Raw genomic sequence first — 27648 nt, 5'->3', positions numbered from 1 at the left:
AGTTCTCTTCGTGAGTCTGTGGAACCCTGCCTGCACTGTACCTGGTTTAGTTCTCTTCATGAGTGTGTGGAGCCCTGCCTGCACTGTACCTGGTTTAGTTCTCTTCATGAGTGTGTGGAGGCCTGCCTGCACTGTACCTGGTTTAGTTCTCTCCATGAGTGTGTGGAGCCCTGTCTGCACTGTGCCTGGTTTAGTTCTCTTCATGAGTGTGTGGAGCCCTGTCTGCACTGTGCCTGGTTTAGTTCTCTTCATGAGTGTGTGGAGCCCTGCCTGCACTGTACCTGGTTTAGTTCTCTTCATGAGTGTGTGGAACCCTGCCTGCACTGTACCTGGTTTAGTTCTCTCCATGAGTGTGTGGAGCCCTGTCTGCACTGTGCCTGGTTTAATTCTCTTCATGAGTCTGTGGAGCCCTGTCTGCACTGTGCCTGGTTTAGTTCTCTTCATGAGTGTGTGGAGCCCTGTCTGCACTTTACCTGGTTTAGTTCTCTTCATGAGTCTGTGGAACCCTGCCTGCACTGTACCTGGTTTAGTTCTCTTCATGAGTGTGTGGAGCCCTGCCTGCACTGTACCTGGTTTAGTCCTCTTCATGAGTGTGTGGAGCCCTGTCTGCACTGTACCTGGTTTAGTTCTCTTCATGAGTGTGTGGAGCCCTGCCTGCACTGTACCTGGTTTAGTCCTCTCCATGGTGCTCTCCTGGCTGGTAAAGCCGGATGACGAGTCTCCACTTGACATCACTTCATGGCTGACGTGCTGCTCGTAGCCGATCAGAGGCCGCTGTGGTGTGCCGTACCTGCAGACACACACAAAACAAGACACTCAGTCAAATACACCAGCAACGTTTATAATATCAGTTGATCACTATTCCTAATGGTAATTAACCTTGAAATGCAGGACTACATGCTTGTGACAGGGTGAGTGGACCCTGGCTCTGTATAGAAGCCAGCCCCAAACTAGGCCTGTGAATATTGCATTGTGTTGTCTTGCATTATATTGTTTTGTCTATAGGGTGTACATTTCAGCTGGGGATTGCTGGAAAGAAGCTGTATTAGCTCACAGTCAAACACAATAATCAAAAACATGAAAGCGAAAATACTGGTACTAAAAACTCAGCTGAAAGCACCTTTAAGAATGAAGCCTACATTTTTAATACATGCCAATTCAGACTGGAGTCTTTGCTTGAAGAAACGGAAGTGCTTCACAAATATGATAAATGAGTCGAGTGGTGCACTATTAATATGCAAATCAACAATTTCTGCCATTATGGGGAGGTGCTTCCCACTTGACCCTGCCTTTCTTCTCCTGGGTGATGTTTCTAAATTTCCTCTCTCTGAGAATGAACATAGACTGTGGCTGGCAAGTATGACTGCTGCAAAAAAAATGATTGTGCAGCGCTGGCTCCCTCCTCATCAACTCTCCTTGCGGCACTGGCTACAGGTGTTTTTAGACATTATTTTTTTGGAGATGTCCTCAGCCAGAATCAACGGAGCTAAAGCTTCCACTTTGCTGATGTGGAGAGACTCGGCAACTGCAATTAAGAAGTTACTATTGTTGTAATCAGTATGCATTGCTCATTTATTTGTCGTCAACCCCATGTAACGAGGGGGTGGGAGGGGCGGGAGGGGGCGGGGTGGGGTGAGGGAAATTTTTCCAGGGTCTTTCTGTTCACTTTGTATATAAATTTTCAATAAAAACTTAATTACAAAAAAAAAAAAAAAAAAAAAAAAAAAAACTTTTAGCAGGGCAACTTTTCGAACTGTTTTAAAATGTCTAAAAATGTAATTAAAAAATGGTGACCAAAGGAGATCTAAAAAAAAAAAAAATATGCAAATCAACAGCGTTTCTTAAACATGAATTATCAATCGCCTTAAGAGTTAGGCTTCAATTAGATTTCCTAAAGGATAGAATAGAGGGTACGCTTCCAAATTGCCTGTCAATAACATTCGTAAATACAACAAAAACACAGCGAGAAGCAATCTGCAACATTCAGAGGAGATCCAGCACTGAAACCAGGACTCAGAAACTGAGTAGTACAGAGAGGAGGGGACACTTACACAGAGAGAGGTCAGGGTGTGGAATGGGTTATCCAGCCATGTTGCTGATGCTGAATCATTGGGATCCTTTACAACCCGAATTGGTTTTGAGATTAATCCTCTACGAGGAACTGCAGCAGCGCTGATGTGACAAACGGCCTCCTTCTCATTTGTAAATGTTCTTATGTTTTAACAGGGCATGTTTACAAGGTTCAGTGCTGTGGTGCAGCAGGTCTGCTCAGATCATTAAAACACAGCCCAAGGTGTTTTGAACTTGATCAACGTTACTATTTCGCAACATTTCATCCAGACAGAGTCTTTGGATGTAATGCCATTGAAAAGCATGTTCTGTGTTTGAGAAAATAATCTGCAAGTACCTAATCTGCAGCAATAGTTTTTTCTAGGTCACAGATTCTATACATGCTTTCAGAACTGTATCCGTTTCACAAATTGCCATGCAGACTTTACCATTTATTGAATGCGACAGCAGCCTTTATCAAAGTATAAATATTAAATAGTGTTTACTCCACTACATATTTAAATAAAAGCAAAAAAAATCTGGAGAAAAACAAATTCATCAGAAAATTATCTTTGCATACAGAAGAGCTACAAAAGCCTCTCTAATACAATATGATCTTCCATTGGGGAGCTTCCCAAGCAGAGATAAGAGGATGGGCTTAAAGGACAGGATATTTGATCGGGATATAAACAAGCCTGCAGATCACCAAAACCAAAAATATTATTATTGTATTATATAGTATGTTATTAGTATCATATTTAACATCCTTTCAGTCAATGCACTAGTCATTTTGGTTAAAAGAGATAAAACAAATTATATATATATATATATATATATATATATATATATATATATATATATATATATATATATATATATATATATATATATATATATATATATATATATATATATTACTTGTGGGGGCGGGGAAAGAAAGACTATCATAAAATAAGGTTGTTTACTAAACCTAAATGCTGAATTAATTGCAGCCATATTTATTTATTTATTTATTTATGTTTTAAAAGAGATTCAAATATGTATATTGGTGCCCATTAACCATGTTTAAACACTTCCACGTTGCTGCATTATGACAGGCTTCTGCCACAGACAACCTTTAATGATTGCCTTTATAGACTTTTCAAACCCTTGAATTTGATACCCCACTTTACCACCATTCTTTCTATTGTGGAGCTGAGCGAGTCGTTTTTAGCTCAAGAGCCACTGCTTGACAGCCTTTCACCTCTGGGGGGCTTGTTATATGAAACATTATTTTGGTAGCTGAAACATAGCCAGTCGGGCCAATTACAGAAACTGAAGTGAAGTGCTCCCTCTCCCCTAAGAGGAAGGGTGGTCAGTCCAGGGCAGGACTGAGGCAGGATTTGGAGCTCCAGCCCACGCAACTGCTGGTGCTTCGCTGTTCTGAGAATCAATAGAAAGGACTTGACAGTGCCCCTGAGCAGCATAGCTGATCGCTGTTCCCTTGTAGAGATTATTTTTGAGACAGACAACACTAGTTCTGTTACAGACAATAACAGCACAGGTCATGAGTGGAAAAGCAGAGCAACCCGTTTTTAATTACATATGCTAAATAGTATGCCATTGCAATACTAAATTTGTTTTTTTTACATACACATGTAGGAGCACAAAGGGGAGGCGAGACTGAACTTGCACTGATGGAGGGTAAGCTGCATTGACTAACCGGTCTGATTATGCTCAGAGCAATCTTGTGCAAAATAATAGGAATTCACACAAACACACACAGCAAAATACTAGGACACTGCGAATACAAATCTGTTACATTAATCCTACTCTAATTAGGGTAGCGAGTTTAATGCAGTGTGTTATAAGCGTGTGTCGTGTAGTGGCTGTTCTGTATGAGTTTCACAAGCATGTTGACAGTGAATGTGGTGTGTGGCAATGAGACACAGTGCAATGCAAATATCAGGAGTCACCACAAGGGGCACTGGCACTACTAAAGCATCACCAGACCATGATATGCCTGCAAAATGCCATCTGAAAGGGACTCAGATACAACAATAGTGTACTATTCCACCAGTGTGGAGCTCTGACAATATATAGTCCTGGCATGAAGACTTTACTGCACGCTTTCTATCACCTATATAAAACTAGCATGTACTGCTGGGGTAATAAATATTGGTAATACCTTTCCAAGGTCTCATAAATATTAATATTAGTGGTATGTTAAATTGCACACTGTTTAATAACATCAGAATAAACTTTACAAACTAGAGCAGGCCATGTGGCCCATCAATGCTCGTCCACTTCCTAGTAGCTGATCAGAACGTTGTCAAGTTGGGTCTTAAAGGATCCCAGTGATTCAGCAATAACATGACCAGGTCACCCATTCCACCCCCTCACCACTCTCTGTGTAAAGAAGTGCCGATTACATGAAGTATGTCTCCGATAACATTTTCTAAAAGATACACAATAAGTACAAACATGGTTCCTGTTCATTTTCTAGCATATACATTAAACAGTAGTAGGTCATGCCAGCTAGTTTTTGCAAGACACTGCAAATGCTGGGACGATGTTGCAGTAACATGATCTGATACTCGGACACAGTTATTTAAGTCTCTTATTTGCAAGTTGCATGGATGGCTTCAATTGTGACATATTCCATTGTAACTTGGTTGAAACAAAAACGATATAGGGTTTGAAGAACCAGTGGAAATGCATTCCTAACACATTGGAGTCTCTTTGCGATGTAGATACTATCTAAAGGCACACCTGTCGGAGGACTGTTTGTAGCGGGTGAGTGCCACCCCTGCGCCGGAGCCCGGGGTCGAGAAGCTGCCCGAGGTGTTCCTGTAGGGCTGCCCTCTGTCGCCCCCTCCAGGGGATGTGTTGCTATAGGGGGTTTCAGGGAAACTCACAGGCCTGAAAGACAAGTCAGCCAGTTACCAGATTGGACACAAATATCTTCAGGTAGGAAAGGACCAGCGACGTCTACTACAGCTGCTTTCATTTTTCTGAAAAGTAGAATCCTAATCGGTTAACTTAGGTGCAAATTAAAATGTTCTCATTTTCTGAGGTATACAGCTTAACTCTGGGGCCAATTTCACAAAGCACTGCCAGCATTTAGCAGGCTGAGAGCGAATAAACTAACTTATAGTCCCCTGTTTCAAAAAACAATATTTTAAGATAGAAGGATAAAGTTTATTAGAAATCCACTCAGCAAGTCTATATGATTAAAGGATTTGATTTAGCATTAGAACTGCTTTGTGAAACTAGCCCCCGATGGACAATTTCATATGATTAATACTAATATAAATGTGATTATACAGTAAATGACTCCACATGACAAATACGTTCTGAAGTTCCAAGACAGTATTTTAAAATTCAAAGCAAGAATGTTGGATTAAAAAATTTAATTAGCTGCATTTTTACATCACAATATAAGAGATGTCAGCCAAGAGGCAGAATTACACAAAAGTATACAACAAAACCCCATGAAGCTTGGTTATTGCAAGAAGAGTATAATCTCAGAACTGCTGAAGGGTAAAACACAAAACCAGGATAATCCCAGAACTGCTGAAGGGTAAACCACACAAACAGGATAATCCCAGAACTGCTGAAGGGTAAACCACACAAACAGGATAATCCCAGAACAGTTGATGGGTAAACCACACAAACAGGATAATCCCAGAACTGCTGACGGGTAAACCACACAAACAGGATAATCCCAGAACTGCTGACGGGTAAACCACACAAACAGGATAATCCCAGAACTGCTGAAGGGTAAACCCCACAAACAGGATAATCCCAGAACTGCTGACGGGTAAACCCCACAAACAGGATAATCCCAGAACTGCTGAAGGGTAAACCCCACAAACAGGATAATCCCAGAACTGCTGAAGGGTAAACCCCACAAACAGGATAATCCCAGAACTACTGAAGGGTAAACCCCACAAACAGGATAATCCCAGAACTGCTGAAGGGTAAACCACACAAACAGGATAATCCCAGAACTGCTGAAGGGTAAACCACACAAACAGGATAATCCCAGAACTGCTGAAGGGTAAACCACACAAACAGGATAATCCCAGAACTGCTGAAGGGTAAACCACACAAACAGAATAATCCCAGAACTGCTGAAGGGTAAACCACACAAACAGGATAATCCCAGAACTGCTGAAGGGTAAAACACACAAACAGAATAATCCCAGAACTGCTGAAGGGTAAACCACACAAACAGGATAATCCCAGAACTGCTGAAGGGTAAAACACACAAACAGGATAATCCCAGAACTGCTGAAGGGTAAACCACACAAACAGGATAATCCCAGAACTGCTGAAGGGTAAACCACACAAACAGGATAATCCCAGAACTGCTGAAGGGTAAACCACACAAACAGGATAATCCCAGAATTGCTGAAGGGTAAACCACACAAACAGAATAATCCCAGAACTGCTGAAGGGTAAACCACACAAACAGGATAATCCCAGAACTGCTGAAGGGTAAAACACACAAACAGGATTTATTCTTACAATTTTTCAAAGTAAAAACACACTTCAGCACTGTAAAGTTGAAATGACTACATCCTTTATCACTGTAGAATCTCTAATGTCCCTCAACAAACCTGACCTTAATAATCAATCAATTTTATATATCGCCTTTCATAGTGGACCACCATCCCAAAAAGCTTTACAAGATAGTGAGGAACAATGCATAATACATTAAATACAGTGATATACAGGGCATAGTACATTAAATACAAACAGTAAAAAACAATGCAAAGGCCTCAAGTCTGCCCTGAGCTAGAGGGACCATTCCTTTCCTTGGGGGGTGAGGGTCAGGTTACCATATGACTCAATGTACACTGGCACAGTTCAGGCTTTTCAACTTACTTTGCAATGTATTCAGGTACGTTTTACCTGTCTCAGGTACCTTTCACAGCACTTTCACTACATTTCACTATGTTTACCAGAATGCAATGTGATGCAAATTAAAAAGCCTGAACTGTGCCAAACTGTAATAACGTATATGGTAACCCTAGGTGAGGGAGCAGTTCAGTCTCCATGCCTCAAGCTTGCCGTGTACTGGAGGGAGCACCCTTTTTCTTAGGCGGTGAGGGAGGAGTTCAGTTCCTATGCCCATACAATCCTTGGAATGTTTGAAATGGTACATAAAGTTGATCTGTGCCAGTAGTGCTGAAGTGTGGGGTGGGCTAAATTGAGATTATAACCTTTACTTCACTTGTGACAGAGGTGAAAGGCTGGTGCATTAACCAGCTGCACCACACTGCTTACCGTTTGCTCTGCACTGGCTGTGGTTCTCTGTATGGAATCGGTGCCCCTGGCTTCTGCGGCCGGCCCATGGGCTGCTGTGGCCTCCCCGGCGATGCCCATCTCTGGGGCTGCAAGGCATTCTGGGAGGAGGGGCTTGACCACTGCCAGGCAGGGCTTCGGTACGCCACCCTGTACCCAGCGGGCACGCTCTCCGGCTCAGGCTTCTGCTCCATCGTCTTCATCTCATACTCTTCAGAGAAGCCCCTGGAACACACGACATCTCTGAGACCTGGGCTTAGTGTTAGACTGAACCGAATGCGATTCTTACTTCTATCAAGATCTGGAGTCCCACTAACAGTTGTGTGATCTTCAGTGGCTACCTAACAATACCTTACGGCTGTACACAAGCGTAAAGGTTATTATTTTGTATTTAGAATCTGTATGCCATACTACAGTGCTCCCTCAATATTTAAAGACTTGATAATACACGGTTAGGCCATGTTGATAGTACAATACAAGCATTATATTTTACTGTATAAGAGCCCTTTATAAATTCACTGTCTCTGTTTTCTGATGTGCAAGTCAGAAAATGAAACTGCATACTGTACTCGGATTGCATTAAGGGGAGTCCAGGCTTCAGTGCTGCATCGTGTCACCACACTGGGGTGTGGAGAGCATGTGAAGCCAGTGTGGTTCTTATTGAATACTGAGATTCTCTGGAAATCAACACCAACACACAGCTGTCAGCTAAAACATTTCAGTCGTGAAACTGATTACATGAAGAATATTATTTAGATGTACAATTTAACTGAAATCCAGTTTGTCAGTTGCATACAGTAAATATGTACTGCACATGCATATACAGATATACTTTCTGTTTCAGGTGTGGACAGCTATTTTATTTGAATTGAAATGTTTAGAATGCATAAACAACTCAAGCGGCCCTATTTTTTTTTTTTTTTTTTTTTTTTTACAGTATACAACTATTCAGAACCCGAAGATGCTACTGAGCTAGGTATTTCTTGCCAGTTACACAGTTATCTACACTGTAACAACTGTTTCAATTGCTGTTGCCAGAATTCCATAATAACAGAGGCAATTCCTAACCGAATGAACTAGATACTCCTATAAACAGATTGCAATCTTTATATAATCTCAACAAAACCTTGACTTGTGGGCATAGTCTGTGGTAAGTATCGCCCTGTTGCTGTCCATTAGCCAGGATTGCTTATTATGAGCTGGTAAGTGGAGTGTCTGTCCTGTCCTAGGATGTGGATCTCTCCTACTTACATTCTAGGCCATTCTTGAAGGCTGCACACGTAACCATGGTTACTTGTGTTGCTACAGCAGGCCGTGCTTGAAGGTGGCTATGTATAGACGAGTTCATTCTTACTGTTAGAGTGTACAGCCATCCATGCTCACTTTAACAGTTACACCCCATTCACACTACTGTGCTGGCCCATGGCCGCCCCATATTTAGGTCTGCAACCCCGTGGTTTAAGGTGGCTTCGCGCGTTCACATATGTGACTGAAAAGCAGGCCAAAAATGTGGCAAATTGTTTTAGTTTTTTTTAATTTTTTTAATGGAACGATAGCCTGCACTCAGAATGCAAGAGCTACCGGGATATACAGTAATCCTCGATTTGTAGCAGATGATGTTTCTTATTAATATCTATTTTTTTCAATGCAGCACAGTAGCAATTTTATGGTATATATTAAAATAAAATAATATTAAACATTATTCTCTCAAGAACACGCAGGTATTTAGAACGCAGGAAACTTGCTAGTGTTGACAGTATAATTATTTATTTTTGGAACGGATACTTCAGTCAGATTGCAAATGACTAACAGGTTGGACATACAAGGACTGATGTTCACAAGACAAGCTCACGACTGACCACCTAATACTACTGGAAAGACACGGCATTAAATAATAATTCATTCATTATTCAATAACCGGTTACACTTGGAATCATTTTATACAAAAATTATTTAACATTCATTCCATTTACAATAAACATTCATGTATTACATGTTTCTTCTCATTTATACATATTTCCTGCATGAATAAACATGATTGTTAAACTATTCTATTGTTTACTCATCATTGTCCTTATTATCCTTTAGTCCCTAACCATTGTATATAGGGCAGCAGTGTGGAGTAGTGGTTACGGCTCTGGACTCTTGACCGGAGGGTCGTGGGTTCAATCCCAGGTGGGGGACACTGCTGCTGTACCCTTGAGCAAGGTACTTTACCTAGATTGCTCCAGTAAAAACCCAACTGTATAAATGGGTAATTGTATGTAAAAAATAATGTGATATCTTGTAACAATTGTAAGTCGCCCTGGATAAGGGCGTCTGCTAAGAAATAAATAATAATAAAAAACTGAACATTAGCATCACCCCTTCTCTAGAAGATTACACTATGTAACACAATTTTTGTTCCTGGGTAGTAAGTGTTATTTCCTAATTGCTTATGCCTCAAGAGTATAGAAAATGGCTATTATTCCCCACAAACTTTGCTTTTGTGACCAGGACAGTGATATTTTGAAATGTACCTATTTCCAATGAGAAAACGGGCGAATTTGTGTCTTTTCGTTCACATAAATTCAGAAAAAAACATATGAATCCAAATTAACATGTATTTATACTAAAGTAATACAAAAATGACTACAAAAGATTTAGAAGTGAGTAGTTTTTCAAGATTTACGATTATATTGTAAATCACTTTCACGAATCAGCCCCCAAATGTAGTCTCCCATCATGTTCTCGTTATACTGTCCTTGGTAGCGGCGTTCAAAGTCCAGTATATCCTGGTGGAAGCGCTCGCCTTGCTCCTCCGAGTACGCTCTCATGTTCTCCTTGAATTTATCAAGATGAGCATCAAGGATATGGACTTTGAGGGACATCCTACAGCCCATTGTGCCGTAGTTCTTCATCAGAGTCTCAACCAGCTCCACATAGTTTTCGACCTTGTGATTGCCCAGGAAGCCCCGAACCACTGCGACAAAGCTGTTCCAAGCCGCTTTCTCCTTACTAGTGAGCTTCTTGGGGAATTCATTGCACTCCAGGATCTTCTTTATCTGTGGTCCGACGAACACACCGGCTTTGACCTTTGCCTCAGACAGCTTAGGGAAGAAGTCTTGAAGGTGCTTGAAGGCTGCCGACTCCTTATCTAGAGCTCTGACAAATTGTTTCATAAGGCCCAATTTGATGTGCAGTGGTGGCATCAGCACCTTCCGGGGGTCCACCAGTGGCTCCCACTTGACGTTGTTCCTCCCCACAGAGAACTCGGTCCGCTGTGGCCAGTCCCGCCTGTGGTAGTACGCCTTGGTGTCCCTGCTGTCCCAAAGGCAAAGATAGCAGGGAAACTTGGTAAAACCGCCTTGGAGACCCATCAGGAATGCCATCATTTTGAAGTCTCTTATGACCTTGATGCCATCTCAGAAAAAAGCAGATATGTATCCACTTAGGCAGCTGGAACTAAACTGAACTGGTGGGCTTAAGGCCCCTGTATTTATACTACTATTTATATTACTGGAAAGTTCTAGAAGTTACTCAGCACTGAATCTATCTGGAATGTTCTGGAAAATAGGTAAATTTCAAAATATCACTGTCCTGGTGTGGCAGGATAGCAGCAGAGGGAAGACTCAGAGACAGAAAGTGCAGTGAAACCAAAATATTTTAATTAACAAAACACAAATAAAAAGGCACGGTGGCCAACCAAAAAGACGAACACAAAAACAGGCTTTAAACATAAACTATACAGAAAGAATCACTCACTCTCTCACACACGTCTTTTCACTGTTCCAAACACTCACCTCCTAACAAACACTCTCCTCCTAACATACCCAACCACTCCCTTTTATACAGGTGCCTGGGCTAATTGGGCAATTCGCACCTCATTAGCCCAGGCACATTCCACACATTCCTCACACATAAATTCACTGAACCACACCCCAAACTCACTCACATCCACTCTAAACAATACAAAAAACACAGAACCACCACAAAATAGGCTGCACCCCATCACACCTGGTCACAAAAGCAAAGTTTGTGGGGAATAATAGCCATTTTCTATACTTTTGAGGCATAAGCAATTAGGAAATAACACTTACTACCCAGGAACCAAAAAAAAATAAAAATTTGTTACACGGTGTTACCGAACATATGGCTATAACAAAACCCTCACCCTAATCTAAATACAGCACGACACCGTCATATATCAAATACACTGTCAACAACATGCACGATACATAACAAACCACGGCTCTATCACCAGTAGATTAACATTAATAATAATAATAATCACAATAACAGGCATTGAAATATTACAGTGAAAATACTAATTGTTACACTTTCAAGTTCTAAGCAAGTTACAAGCTTACCAGCACCATTAATTGATAAAACAGATAGTTCCCAGATTGTTGTGAGACGCTGGCGTTGAGCACAGAAAAGAATCCTAAAATTTGTTATTATTATTATTCATTTCTTAGCAGACGCCCTTATCCAGGGCGACTTACAATTGTTACAAGATATCATGTTATTTTTTACATACAATTACCCATTTATACAGTTGGGTTTTTTTTTTTTTACTGGAGCAATCTAGGTAAAGTACCTTGCTCAAGGGTACAACAGCAGTGTCTCCTACCAGGGATTGAACCCACGACCCTGGGGTCAAGAGTCCAGAGCCCTAACCACTACTCCACACTGCTGCTGTTGTGGTTTCCTTTCATTCAATGTATGTTTAGCGTTTCCCACGTGTTCTACAATGGTCTGCCTGCAAGTGTAATCTACAGCCTTGCTGCATGAAGTACAAAACAGCACATTACCATCGGCGTGAAATCCGTCCTTGCCAAACTCTTTGACACGATCTTTAGGGGTGCTTGTTATTGTTTTCAGCATCTTTGAACAGCTCTGGATACTGACTGCAGTAAACTGAAGCCTCATTCAACACTGAACTTGAATAACGGAAGCAGTTTTATTAGACAGGTATGTTTATGTAAATTTCAAGCCAAGTTGCCTGTGTTAATGTTTATCTATTATACATGTATTGATTTGGTTATTATCAAACAAACAAAAAGTGTTCACATATGAGAAAAGGCAGCCCTGTGCCATCTTACATCGCAAGTGTGAATGGGGTCTTAGACTGTTAGAGAATCCTACATTGAACTTTTTATGAACCTTAACACTAAGACTATACAAAAAAAAAATGGTTACAAAAAGAACATCTCATCATTATAATCATCATATAGAGGTTACCACTGAACCAGGCTACACAACAGCTCACTATGCGTGGTTTCAGGTTTAAAAAAACCTGCAGCTCAAAGCATATTTTTCAGACATGCCTTGAATCTAATAAAACAGTGACTTAAAACCAAACAAAACAAAACTGCCCTTTACTGTTTTGGACAATGCAGCCCCAGGGTCCAGACAACAAATCCCATGCTCTACATCACCACACTAATATTCTCATAACTTGAATATAATACAGCACGCAATGGAGTTTCAAAACAACTTCCTGGGACATACATAATCCAGGCCAGGTGTCAAAAAAGGAGGCCACAATGACCTACAGCAACAGCATGTGGAGCAGACTAGCCTGACATGAAATTGGACAAGCAGTCCCTGAGATGTATCCTACAGCAGATCAGGTGCAGTGTGGGTCCCCATGTCCTGCATTCTGTGGCGGTGTAATAACTCCCTGTAACATATATCCATGCAAAGCTCCATCAAATTCAGGAGTGGTTCTGCAGCTAAATTGTAGACATCATAAGCCAACCAGAGTCCGGAAATCCTTTCTGAGAAAAGGAGTACGTTTAGAAGGAGGCCATTCGGCCCATCAGTGCTCGTCCAGTTCCTAGCAGCTGGTTGATCTAAAAACTTTGTCAATTCAGGTTTTAAAACATTCCAGTGATTCAGTGTAAACATAAAGGTTCTGTCGCTCCAGCTCGGAGCTGTCGCCATAGTTCTCTACCTCTTCCTTGCAGATAGGAGCTTGCCTGGAGAAGCCTGGCAGTTGAAAGGTCACATTGTCACATGACTTGAATGGAACAAGGAAGGTGCTCAGGCGCCAGCATTTAGGATTCACCAGACAAGCTCAAATCCAAGTAATGGCAGATTAAAAAAAAACAAACATTGTAGGCACATACAGAGGGTCCTCAATCCCATAACAAGCGCAAGGTTAGAGTGAAATGTATTGTGAAAGTTATCCCAATGTAACTTGAAGGACTTCGGACCGCTCTCCAGTCTCTAAGGTATGTTCAGTGTGCGTGCAGTAGACGGACACCACGTGAAGTGATGTTGTAATGCTTTTGGACTACTCAAAGTAAGAAGGTGAATAGGTGCAAGTAGAGGTTAAAAATATTCATAGAATAAGAAGATTATAGCCCAATGCAATATAAGAGGCTAGGAGTGTTCAGTGAAAGTTTGGTGAAGATTGGTGCAAAAGAATGACAGTTATCATATATGGTGTGACAGACAGACGGACCCTAAAAATGAGAACTCAAAATCAGAGGAACAGACCCAAGAAAGAATTCACCACCATAAAACACCAAGGATAATAACAATGAAAATGTCATCTGAAGCTGCTAACTCTTAGGGAAAAAGCTTTGGATAAAACACAGTGGGGGTTCATATTTGATAAAATAAAGAAACTATTTGGGGTCTAAATTGAGAGTAACTTTCACTTGAGAGCGGAACCATTAAATAACAATTTTCAAACTAGAACTTCCGATAAGAATGCTTTCAGTCTGTGCCTTTTCACACCTCGCTTAGTGAAACATTTCACACTTTTCTCTATCTCTAGAGTATCTTGGCTCTGTGCTTTGATAAACTGGTATGAACACACACTTTTTCACTGAACTACATTAGCGCTGCTTGCACTGCCAATGAAGGCAGACAATAACGCAATCGCACCAGGAAGTCTTGCACATGCAGTCCAGGAAATGGAAAATCACACACAAAAAAAACCCCAAAAAAACACTTTAAATCTTTGCCACATTTCAGAAACAGAGCTCTCTTAAATTCCATCTTCATCCAGTGATACAGTAACACATGCTGTTATAGCAAAACACTAAACCGCAATACCATTCGGAAATCATGAACACACATATATATACATACATACATATATATATATATATATATATATATATATATATATATATATATATTATATATATATATAGTACGCATGCAGCACATTGCAAACAAACCTTTTATAAGCAGCTGCTAGTCCATTATTAATGCTACTATACCTGAAGATCGCACTGTTGTATCACTAAAGCCAGACACTTGCAGAACCACAATACAGCATCTGACAGCAAAACAAAGCATATGTACAGATTCCACCTCTGAAATAAAATGCACTCTCGCTTGTTGCTGCTACTTACACTCATAGCTCACACCTCAGAAATGTTCCAACATGTCCTCTACATTCAAGAAGGCGTGTTCATGACAAAACAACAGCTCACCACCTCAGAACACTCCTAGAACATGACATCGTTAAAGAAGTACTTCAGGCTTAATCTGTTCCAGCAGATTTTGTAAAACATGCAAGACTCCTAATGAGCTAAGCTGCTTGCAACCATTTCAGCTCAAAGCGCTGTGATCATCCTTCAGTCGTTAAGTGTGAGAATCTAAACCTTTTCCTCCAAGGAGATTTCGGGTAGCATTCTAATCTCCTTGAGCTCTGCTGTTTGTTTATTAGAAATAGGCGTGTTTCTTTTCAATACTCGCCTTTTCGTATATTGTATTTATTACTGAGCTGACTCAACGGGTTGCAGGGGCTCTGCTAACAAATGCGATCATTTCCAGTGTATTCTTTGCTTGAGACGAGCTGCTGAAATGGGTGTCAATCACACCGTACACTTTCCTATTGTTGACACTGGACAGCTGTTGTATAATTAACAGGTTTGATGGTGTTCCAATAAAGAACCCGGTCAAACACAACAAAACGTATATCTGCCTATTATTAACCACCAATGTACCACCAAGCCCATTGAGTGAATACTCAAACCAGGGCTTGAATTCTCCTCCAACGGCACCACAGGTCACTGCTCTGCCTGAGCTCCCCGGAACCTGTAGCCTGGGTGTATCACAGGGGCCCTGTAGCCTGGGTGTATCACACAGGGGTCTGTAGCCTGGGTGTATCACAGGGGGCCTGTAGCCTGGGTGTATCACAGGGGGCCTGTAGCCTGGGTGTATCACAGGGGCCCTGTAGCCTGGGTGTATCACAGGGGCCCTGTAGCCTGGGTGTATCACAGGGGCCCTGTAGCCTGGGTGTATCACAGGAGCCCTGTAGCCTGGGTGTATCACAGGGGCCCTGTAGCCTGGGTGTATCACAGGGGGCCTGTAGCCTGGGTGTATCACAGGGGGCCTGTAGCCTGGGTGTATCACAGTCCACATGAACTCTAACAGCTGATGTATGATGGACTCTCTGCTGGAGTTCTACTAAGAGACCTGGTATCCTTCCTGGAAACAATGACATGGACGGTGGTTTTTGACCACTGGATTCCATCAGTAAGTCGTGTTCATCAGTAACAATTTAGTCATCTTTTGCAAGTATGAGTATCATATTTATCATACAGATTTTTTTTTAAAAGAATATAAGAGGTGTCACTGCTCTAGTTGGTCATGATGTGTGTGGTCAAGTAGGAACTGCCTGGGTTTGAATCCTAGTTTGGCTTCTGACACCGAGTGCCTTGAAGAATATACTTAACTGGAACTAACACTGGAGCCTGCTTTTCAAGAATGAGGGAATCAATCCTCAAGGGGACTTTTAACAGTTCTGCGCTCCAAAATTTATTTGGGAGACAACAGTACGTGTGCACAATATGCATATGTATATGGAAAAGATGTTGAATAAATATTAGAGAAACCTATAACCTGACATTGCACACATCCCACAGTATAAACACTACAGCTTACCTATATTTGACATTTATATATTTCACAACCATAAAAGATTTAGGTAAAAATTGAAATTTTTAACACTTGGAAATGTAATGGCAGTACGTGTTGCTCTTTAAAAATATATACAACATGAATATCTACAAACAGTAATAATACATTATGTAATATTGTACTGGGTCTAATTTTTCTCCCATTGAAACCATAAAGAATATAGAATCTGCATAGATGCCAATACAGAATGCTAGTTTTATCTTTTTGATAGACGTAAGATATTTCAATTGGCTTCCCTTATGAAGTTTACCCTAGCAACAGCATAGCAAAGTGTAATAAAGCAGAGTGCAAGCATTGTAAAGCATAGATAAGCACTGTAAAGCACATTAAAAAAAAATGGCAAACCACTACAGTATGCATAGTATAACCATGGGCAAAGCATGGGAGAACTACTGAATTTCCATACAAATTTATCGTGGTAAACTTTTATAAGGGTTATCCCGAACAAATCAGTAATTGACTAGTAAACCCAAAAGCTACCTGCGTGGCGCGCCGTCGTCAAGAGGCGGGATGATCACCACCTTGACAGTGACAGAGGTCCTCAGGAGGTCGATCATCTGGTCGTGTGTCAGCGTCACCACGGCGACCTTGCAAATCTCCACCAATCGGCTGCCCTGCCTCAGCCCGGCCTGCCAGGCGAACCCGTACTCCTCCACCTCGGCCACCGTGCCGTCGAACTTCACGTGGAAGCCCAGCTGGCCCAGTCCGTTCCGCCGCAGCGTCATGTCCACCGTCTCGCATCCACTCGTCATGACCTGCGCAACCCGAGCAGAGCGAGGGGCGGGAATCAACATGAGAACGTACAACCACAGCAACATGAGAACGAATAACCACAGCAACATGAGAACGAACAATCATAGCAACATATGAGAACGTACAGTCTACTAACTAGAGGAGGTCTTTCAGCCCATCAGTGCTTGTCCGGTTCCTAGTAGCTAACTGGTCTCAAAACCTTTTAAAGGATCCAAGTGATTCAGCGCCAACAACATGGCAAGGCAACCTATTCCATACCCTGACCACGTTCTGTGTGAAGAAGAGTCCCCTATCATCTGTTCTAAGTCTATCCATTTAATCTCCAACTGTGTCCTCTGGTCCTGGTTTCTGTGCTGTGCTTAAAGTATTGGTTTGGGTTCTTCACACAGAGAGTGGCGAGGGTATGTAATTGGTCACCTCACCATGTTGTTGATGATGAATCATTGGGATCCTTTAAGAACTGACATTTTTTAGATAAACTGACTACTAAGAACCCGAACAAGAACAGACGGGCCAAATGTCTTACACACGTTCATGAATTTTCTTACGTTCTCTTGTTCCTGAAATGGTTTTCATACATATGTACATGAGTTTGGTTTGGTTATGAAGCCTTCTCACCTTGAGCCTCTGCACTATCTCCCTGATGTCCTCTGCTCTGTCCTCGGGCACCCTGATGAAGATGTGGTCTCCGCGGCCGTAGAAGATCTTGATGGCGAGTCGATCAGGGGTCCAGCCGATGACGTCTCCGCAGAAGCAGTTGAAGACCACCTCCTTGGTGTCCTGGTCGATCAGAACCACAAACTCGTTGGAGATGCCCAGGGTGCAGTCGATCTCCTCGGCGCGGCTGAAGTCCTGAGAGGAGACACGCCAGGTGATGGCGGCCAGACTGCCCAGCTCTGCACCCTCACGCGCCCGGGTCTTCTCTTTTTTCTTGGAGGTCAGAGAGATGAGGTTGAACTTCCCTGTTGAGTCGATGGGGGTGTTGGAGACGCAGTTCTCTGCCAGGTCTTTGAGGTACTCCTGGCGCGTGCGAGTCGCCATGGTGTGGAACTTCTCAGACTTATGCGCTGCGTTCTCAGCGTTAATCACCTTAGCCAGCAGAAAGTCCCGGAATACCTCGGAACGGCGGAACGTCACTCCACATGGGATCAGGGGCCCAAACGGAGGCACATCTTTTGATCTTGTTACTGCCACACTGCAGGGAAAAAAAGGAAAAGTGCAGTATTTTTAAATCAGATAAATAGAGGACGCACAGTACTGTCGTTATTTCCATAATGAGCAGCGAATGGGGAAGATTGGGTTGTTTATAGCCATCCTCATAACATAATTGCATTCCATGAATGTTCATAGAGTATTTGGTTTATAAAATAACAGCTTGGAGATGGCCACACCTGTAGCAGACGTTCTCTGTGCAAGGGCTGTGCACTCGGACGATGACAAACACGTGCTGGAAGTGGGAGCGGATGTTCTGGGGGGTGAAAGGCAGGGCATCGGGCTCCTGGAAGATGATCGTGACAATGTCGTTTCCTATGTGCCTTTTACGGAGGAGCTGAAATACAAAACAGGGGTACTGCATTTAATTTTCTAAACAATTGAACTTGAAAAAAGTGAAGTTTAATTTCAAGACCCCAAGTTTTACCCATGTCATGTGAGACTAGTTAAATAATATTAACAATTGTATATAAAATCTGAATTCAAAGCCACTACTGTCACCTCAATAAGCTGGCCAATAAATGTGAAAAATAAACACGACTTGGAACACCCTCATATATAAAGCACTGTACATATTGGATAAGATTTACTAGGATTGTTTTGTTAAATCTATGGACTTTATTTATGTATAGTATAGCCTAGATCAAAGAACAAATTAGGGAGTGACATGATTGAAGTTTTTTTTAAAATCTTAAAAAGGAGTTAAGTTAACCTGACCCAAAAATGTAAGCACAGTGCATACACCATGACCAGAGAACACAGTTGGAAATGAAGTGGAGACAGACACAGAGATGAGGGGATGGAATGGGATGCCTCCTGTCATCATGTTGTTGAGGCAGAACAACTGGGGTCTTTTAAAACCCGACTTGACCACTTTCGAGATAAATCAGCAGTTTGGAACCAGAGGAGCTTAGATGGACTGAATGGCCTCCTCTAGTTTGTACATTTTCTTCTGTTCTTAAATTCTTAATATTTACTTAACATAAGTTACTAAACTAAATCAACCTCAACATTTGCAATAAACTAATTTCAATAGTGGTGAAATGTTAGTGCATCAGCCCACTGTGCCAGCTACAGTATCTTTCATTTACTAAATAACCTTTTAAAAGAAAGGAACAAAGCGATGGAAACAAACATCGTCAGGAAACAGAACATACTGAAGCTGAATTATTATTATCATCCAGATCTACATATTTAAAGAGTGCGTGATACAGTACTAGCTCCTCTGTTTTGTCTGGCCCTTTTAATATGTGAATACCTACTGTACTAATATGTATTTAGGATGACTTCTTATTTGTAAAGGCTAATGGACTATACAAACAGCATGTGATCTGTCCCTGTCAAAGTTGTTTGGCGTTGCAGCACTGCAATGAGAAAAGGCTGAGCTCTCCGTTTCAATTTCACTGACTACAGGGAAAACAGAAGGGACACGTATGATTTGGTTCACAAAAACAAGTGATTAGTCCAGCTGACAGTCTGGTTTATGAATGTTTGATGATTGAGGATGGATGACGGCTATGCCATTTCTCATCGTGCCTCAGCTGAATTCCTTCTCTCATTAGCACAGCAGCCTCAAACAAGCACGGGGCGACACTAAGAGACGGCTATTAATAGCAGGTTAGCAACCAAAGCCTACAGCATGCAAGCTAGCCCCAGACAGTATGCAGAGTGGATCAAGTCATACTGTGACAAAGTCTTCCTGAAATCTGCAGCTGTGACTCTCCCCAGATCTTCACATGCAGCCAGGAATGTATAGGAGTTACATTACTTAACATCTGCAGTGGAGTGCCTTCGAAATGATGAGCCAATTTCAGCTTAAAAACATATACTTTCAAATAGCAGTTTGAATTATTTTGCACTTTTGTAGTGGTAGACATGACTATTGGATAACCTTTAATGTTCCAATAATCCCTAACATTTTACAGTACCAGGGAATTATTTATTTTTTTATTTTTTAAATTTGGAATCGGCAATTATTTTTTCTCCTTTTCTCCCCAATTTGGAAAGCCTGTTTTTATTTTATTATTTATTTATAAATATCATTTTTATTACAACTCGGCTCACCACTGCCACCCCTGCGAGAGACGAAGACGGACACCCGCCTCCTCCGAAACGTGTGCCGTCAGCCGTCCGCTCCTTTTCACTCTGCAGGCCCGCCATGCAGCCACCTCAGAGCTACAGCGTCGGAGGACCACGCAGCTCCAGGCAACTTACAGGCAAGCCCGCAGGCGCCCGGCCATTCTACAGGGGTCGCTGGTGCGCAGTGAGCCGAGGACACCCTGGCCGACCCAGCCCTCCCCACCTGGGCGGCGCTTGGCCAATTGTGCGCCGCCCCCAGGGAACTCCTGTCCATGGTCAGCAGTGGAATAGCCTGGACTCGAACCGGCGATCTCCAGGTTATAGTGCATCCTGCACTCCAAGCGGAGTGCATTTACCGGATGCGCCACTCGAGAGCCCAGTATCTGGGAATTCTGGCGAGTTACAGATTGATCTTAGTCTCCTCAGCTCAATCGTACAGATACGACATTCATTTGCAATGCCCATGCTAACAGTGTGTACCGTTATAGAAGAAAAGGGGAGGGATGCAAGGACAGCAAAATGTCACATTGGGGTTGGGAATGGGTGGGGGTCCTCCGGTGTCAAGATGCCTAATGTGAGTCGTGAAAGTTGGGGAATAGAACACTGTAGATTTGTTACATTCTCACAGCTGGAGTTACCTCTCCTGTCCTGCATTACTGTCGCAATGGACAAGGGTCTGCAAGATGGTCAAATAGCGAACAACATACATATGTCCTATATTGTTAGTAATTACAATAGGGTATATTTTCAGAAATGAAATTGTCTTTCATCACATGTGTATCTAATCCTATGCAGGCCTGTGCAGACTCATTTTAAGGTAATTTTTCCTACTTTAAATCCCTTTTTTTTATCTGAGTTTTACTAATTATTAAACCTCATAATGCTAAGCAGCATTAACACAATTGATGCAAAGTAGGAAAAATGTGCAAAATTGCACAAGTGGGCCGACACAGGATTCAATAAACATGGAAAAAATAAGACCACTTAGTTACAAAGCAGTGTGCAACAACATTCAGGCGGAGAAACCAGCAGGACACCATGACAAGTAACAGACAAACACAAAGTCTATAAAACACTCTGATTCACACGACAAGCCTGCGAGGAGAGCACGCGGCTTTCATCTGAGCAGGAGATCTGCAGGAGACAGAGACCATCCTTCAATTCTGCAGCAATTCCTTTTACAGTTCAGGTAAGGAAAGGTCACGCTAAGCTTCAGGTAACAATGTGACACTCGCTTGATGTAAAATACAAGCGAATAAAAGGCTCAATGACTGTAATTTTGTGAATTGTGACTTTGAGAAAAGTGCTATTGAGACTCCTGTTAGCAGCAGCATGAACAGGTATTTTTTATGGTTGAATATTGCATTTAAATGTACAATATAGTACTGTATCACAGTAGAGAAATATACAGTTTCGGTAGTAGAATTGAATTGTATGTACCCGCTTGCACAGATGCAAAACTATGACAAACTAATGAATATACTGCACTGTATGGTACCTCTGGTTAACACTAACACCACATTTCAAGAAATGTTTATTTTGAATTTTTTTGGCCTGGGAAAGGCGTCTCGCATTTGTCAACAGGTGTCTTACTTTCTGCTCGTTTCATGTGTTAAGACGAGGCACTGAAAATGCTGGACAGAAAATACAACTGGGAGGCCAAGCAATCCCTGAGCCCAAAAACTTCAGGACTGTTTTAAGAATGTTTTTAAAAGAATGTTTTTGAAACATTCCTTTTAGCAATTAGATGGTGCTCTGCAAAATGAGAATACACTTCTTTTAGAATTTCTGTCTTATTTTATTATGTGAAATGTAAGCTGGGTTTAAATAAACAAAAAAAATCCTTTAAAACAGTCCTCACAGTTTTGTAAATAGGGCTCAAACTAACTTCTGGTATCAAGCTGCTGAAAGCAAAGCAAAAACTGTGACATTTACCCCGGGATGTCACATTTCTTTGCATAGCTCCCTGAAACATTGCATTTCAACTATACCTGCAGCACTTTGGGTATTCAAATATGACATGTTGCAGCATTACTCACTGGCATGAGTTCACAGCTAATACGGCTGGGACACACCTCCTATTTAATGTGGGTGAGGGAGTGAGGAATCCGATAGTAAATTAGCCAGAAGCTACTGATTTAGACACAGGAGTGCTCTCTACACTATCTTATTGTATATTGCTCAGCATGTAGAGATACAGTTACAGTGATTAAACGATTACAGATTACCATGGCTTTTATTTTGCGAGCCTCAATGACAGACTGACGGCTGGTTGACTGGCCCTGGTGCTCCGAGCCTCACACATGCATTATTTTACCAGCACAGGCATTTCTCAGTTGTATATTGGAAGGCTCACATAACGTCTTTGCATGCTCTCCATACATATATAAACCATAACTATTAAACACATAAGTATTCAGAAGCAGGCCATACAGGTCTGCTTTAGGGTGCAATCTCAAGAGATTCCCCTGTGCGTACCTGCTGACGGTTGTTTGGCGTGTACGGAAGCATTGTCGAGACGTGAAACATGATCTCGTAATCCTGATAGGAAGTGAACAGCGAGTGAGTCCCAGTCGAATCGGCTAAAAAAAAAAACAAAAAAAAAAAACATATGCATTTCAAACAGTATTTGAAAATTGTTAAATAAATATCCAAACAAATATATTCATTTTGTTTAGAATCACTCTGCATTTAATGTCCTGTTTCTGTCAAAACACCCCTGTGGCCTCCACACAGCTCTCAGCAGACACGTCTAGTTTGTAAATACACCACAGTTTACTTTCAAATGAACTAAAAGCAAATTTGACATGACATTCCCACACTGGAAAGATTTTTAGCCTTTGTTTTCTTTGTTGGACATTAAAAGTAACAGCTTCCTATGAGGGCCTGTTTTCAGTCCCGTGCTGTACCCGACTTCCTGGTAACCAAAGTACATATAGCTAACAAAATAATTCCAGTAAATCTCATCTAATAAGTATTACCATCGCCTCGTAGATATTCTTATATGAAAGAGGTACACATTATGCCCAACGTGTATTGGATTTTTAATGGTATTTTTTATAGCACTTGTAAATAAATCTCCTGTAAGTCTCCTGTACTCTTTTCCACACAGCACTTCCTGTTGATGGAATACATCCAACACACATGTGTTGCTTCTTGGAGTTTGAGCCCTCGCAGGAAAACAATTCTGAACATTTCAGAAGACAATGTCTAAAATAAATAAATAAACAAACATTCTAAATGTTTGTCATTTATCCTCTTTAAAAGAACTCACACTCCCAGAAGCAGGACGCAGTGGCTCGTATTTGAGTGCCAATCACTGCTTTTCCTTCATGCGATTTTATGAAGTTGACCGGAAGTATCTGCAAGGAGCATTTGATAAATATTCTTCTCTAACAGCTTCAAATAAACTACCATTAAAAAATGCACCTTTCCTGAAAAATGTGCACTTTTCACTTAGGCAGACCTACGAAATGATGGCAATATACATTTGTTAATTAGCTTCAGAGGCAGGATTCAATGAGTTAAAATGCCCCTATGCCAGGGCTGTGCACAGCATGACTATTGGAAAGTGAAGCCCAGGTGTTACAGCGGGGGAGAGTGGGAGGGATGCACTCACTCTTTGTATCCAGCTGGGCAGCATACTTGGAGAAGCCCTTCAGGCACACCTTCTCCCCCAGCAGGGACAGGAAATCCTCGAAGCCAGGACTTGCCTCCTCGTTGTTGTACATCTCCTCCTCTGTGCTCTGAGCGGCTTTGCAGAACAGGATCCCCACTTTGCGCTTCTTACTGAGCTGTAACCCACAGACAACCGTCAGTCCAACCTGGAACTCTTATAGCAACTGCAGCTAACAAAATAGTACCATACACTGTCTCCACCATGCACATCCATTCCCAATATGATCTCAAGCATACACATGTATTTTCATTTTAACTACAGTGCTCCCTCGCTATAACGTGGGTCTCGGGGGACACACAATATGAGCATTGTAACCTGGGGAGGGAGAGGGGGTGGGGGGCGCTGTGGGACACATAACAACACACATCTGACTAAAATAAAAAATAAAATAACTCCCTCTCTATAATGCACATATAGTGAAGCAAAAATGTAACTTTCCATGAATTAACCATGCATAAAGCACCATGTAATCAACGCTATATTTTTTTCAAAAAATAAATAAATAAATAAAGGTAACATTCCCACTCATGGATCATTTTAATTACCAGTTTTTAAACTATAAATAGCCTGGCTAAACAGTGGTCGGGAGTTTAGTTCAAAGCGATAGACAAGCAAAGCAAGTGCTAGAAGGAGAGTGGGTCAGGTAATTCCAGGAGAGTCTTTCAACAATGGCTCTCCACTATAGTGATATAAAGGAGCACTGTACAAACATGTATTTGCTTTAAAAAAAATTAGATCAAGGCTAAAGAAAGTTGTTGTATTCCGAGGTCTTTCCACCTGGAGAAAGTAAAACAGTGCCGAGTTCCTGTTCTTAACCAACATGCTTTGAACCCAAAGCCAGGGTGACATGATCTTAAGGCAAGCAAACTGAGAACTTTCTTTAAACCAGCATAATAGTGTAGCTGTTTTAAAATGAAGACTGTATATAGCAAACGGATGAGCATGGCAGGTATAGTTTATTGGATCATTTCATTAGCTAGAACACCTCTACTTAAAGCTGACAGCTGCATTCACGTTTTCATTCCTTGTTTCATTATCATGCAGTTAATTTATTCTTTGCTAACAGGATTTTCCTGTACAGTGCAGACCCCAGGTGCCCCTCACCCCTTGCTCGTCGAGTTTCAGCAGCTGCTCCGTCACTTTGGGGGTGTTGAGTGCCAGCCGCAGGCAGGGGGTGCTGAGCTCAGGGATGACGTACTCCAGCACATCTTTGAGGGGCAGCCCCCGCACCGTGCCATGCTTCGAGGTGGAGGGCACCGCGTCCTCCAGGATCGCCCCTCGAAGAGTCAGCAGCTGGAAAGCACAGAGACAGCTCACCCCAACGTCCCAAAGCACTCTGAGAAACACACTCAGCAGCACAAACAGTGTCTTGGAAACCATTTGTTACTGGATATTTAAAGGTCAAACTACTAAAAGTTATACAATTCCATTCAATAGCAATAAACTAAATATTACGTGATAGTAATCGACTGCAACAACGATACTTGCTAGACCACAGCAACAGTTAACCTAATCAACACAAAGCTGATGCTGATGCATAACCTTTTCAGACTGGAGAACACACAAGTGTTAACATCCTGACAACTTTTTATACTTATAGCTTTAAAAGTCTGTTTCTAAGCTCTTTTCAAAATGGCTGCTCTAGAGCACTGTTTACTTCACTCCACACATCTGTGACGTACAGTCAGCAAGACAGGGACGTGTCTAGCAATTTTGCGGACAGCTCCAAACAGGCCCCCTAACTTTAATCGTGTACGACTGCATCATACTTGGGTGCTGGAAAAAGAAGACGTTTTTTAAGATTTTAAGGTTACTGTGTGGAATAGAGGCAGCTGCATTCGCAATCAAACTGGATATGTGTGAGGTTAACAACACAGCTTTATAACTTTGTGATTCAATCCTAACAAAACAGAACATTCAATTAAAAACTGAACAACTCATTACCTTTGGCTTTCCACAGAGCAGTTTAAAGCCCTTTTGTCCCCAGATACTTGCTCAACTTACTGAATTACCCACTGCCTCCAGATTTCACTTGCAACTGCATGCTAAGACCTAAGCAGTCACGTTAAGGATTTTTTTTTTTTTTTTTTTAAAGGAAATGTGTAGTTTTAGTTGGCCTGATCTCTCAGTGGTGTTGAACCACAATTTTCCAAACTAACAAAAGAGTGAGTGTGTAAGACTGGGCTCGGGTAATACCCTGGGTTTATTGGAATAACAACACACCCTGCCACGGTATTAGCAGCAGCATTAGCTTCAATATTGCATTCCACACATGTCTGAAATGAACTAGATCCCCTCAGATATAGAGTGACAGGGTTTATGTTTCTTTCCGGGGGAAAGTTTCCGCATGGTCCCTCAGTCCCTGTACGATTCTAGCCCTGTAAGATTGATACCGCCTTCATTAGCCCAACCATGCTGAATTCATTACATATTTATATAGCCATGATTCACTCTCTGACACCCACAAATAACACTACCTGAAAACACAGTTAAAAATGTAAAGTGCACACTGTGTCCGGACAGAGCCCTCCCAATGCATCTCATCTGGGACATGTGTCCTCTCTCACCTCGCTAGCTCTGAAGATGAGCTGGTATTGATCTGGGATGTGCGTCCTCTCTCACCTCGCTAACTCTGAAGATGAGCTGGTATTGATCTGGGACGTGTGTCCTCTCTCACCTCGCTAGTTCTGAAGATAAACTCGTATTGATCTGGGACGTGTGTCCTCTCTCACCTCGCTAGCTCTGAAGATAAACTCATATTGATCTGGGATATGTATCCTCTCTCACCTCGCTAGCTCTGAAGATAAACTCGTATTGATCTGGGATATGTATCCTCTCTCACCTCGCTAGCTCTGAAGATAAACTCGTATTGATCTGGGACATGTATCCTCTCTCACCTCGCTAGCTCTGAAGATAAACTTGTATTGATCTGGGATATGTATCCTCTCTCACCTCGCTAGTTCTGAAGATAAACTCGTATTGATCTGGGATATGTGTCCTCTCTCACCTCGCTAGCTCTGAAGATAAACTCGTATTGATCTGGGATATGTATCCTCTCTCACCTCGCTAGTTCTGAAGATGAGCCGGTATTGATACTGGTCCTTGTGCTCCTTCGTATCCTCCAGTTTCTCCCTCTTAATGCTGATCGCTACTGGACCCAGCTTCTCATCCGTTCCAAAATAGTTAAAATGCTCTGAAAACAATAAGAGCCACTGATGAGCTGGGTGAAAGAATAAAGCAATTTATCACACTGTACTGCAGACAAGATGAGGAATGGGCATTTTCTTTAAGCAAAATACATCTCCAAACTTCATGAAGCCTATGCATTTCAATACTAATGGACTATAGAGGACCTTGAGCAGTATATTTCCACTTAAGTAAGGGAAGTTAACATATGCACGTACATTTACAACTGGTTAACTGATAAACCATTCATAAAAACCTATAAACTAACGTATACATTGAAGTTTGACTTGAGGGAAGCGACACTTTACACATTGTGAGGGTTTGGAATGGGTCACCTTCTAATGTTAATACTGAGGAACCGGACAAGCACTGGTGGGCCTAATGGATTCTTCGTATGTACATTTTCTTTTGTTCCTGTTCTTATGGTAATGATTCAGGTAGTTTTGAATGGCTCCACGTCCCTTAGTAAG

At 41.8% G+C, this 27648-nt stretch overlaps 1 protein-coding gene across 2 annotated transcripts in view; it reads right to left on the bottom strand.

The window, feature by feature from the left end:
• LOC117396849 (signal-induced proliferation-associated 1-like protein 3) overlaps positions 1-27648 on the bottom strand; it is a 125311-nt gene that overhangs the window by 27677 nt on the left and 69986 nt on the right. For both annotated transcript variants that reach the window (XM_059004509.1, XM_059004510.1), the window contains 10 exons: positions 27055-27185; positions 25097-25285; positions 23933-24107; positions 22792-22895; positions 18414-18571; positions 17641-18217; positions 16750-17024; positions 7324-7566; positions 4801-4950; positions 666-790 (listed from right to left, as the gene is read on the bottom strand). In XM_059004509.1, coding sequence (XP_058860492.1) covers positions 666-790; positions 4801-4950; positions 7324-7566; positions 16750-17024; positions 17641-18217; positions 18414-18571; positions 22792-22895; positions 23933-24107; positions 25097-25285; positions 27055-27185 — 2127 coding nt within the window. The remainder of the gene's footprint in view (positions 1-665; positions 791-4800; positions 4951-7323; positions 7567-16749; positions 17025-17640; positions 18218-18413; positions 18572-22791; positions 22896-23932; positions 24108-25096; positions 25286-27054; positions 27186-27648) is intronic.

Source organism: Acipenser ruthenus, chromosome 30, assembly GCF_902713425.1.
Source record: "Acipenser ruthenus chromosome 30, fAciRut3.2 maternal haplotype, whole genome shotgun sequence".
Classification (NCBI taxonomy): domain Eukaryota; kingdom Metazoa; phylum Chordata; class Actinopteri; order Acipenseriformes; family Acipenseridae; genus Acipenser; species Acipenser ruthenus.
This window is presented reverse-complemented; position numbering and strand designations above follow the sequence as displayed.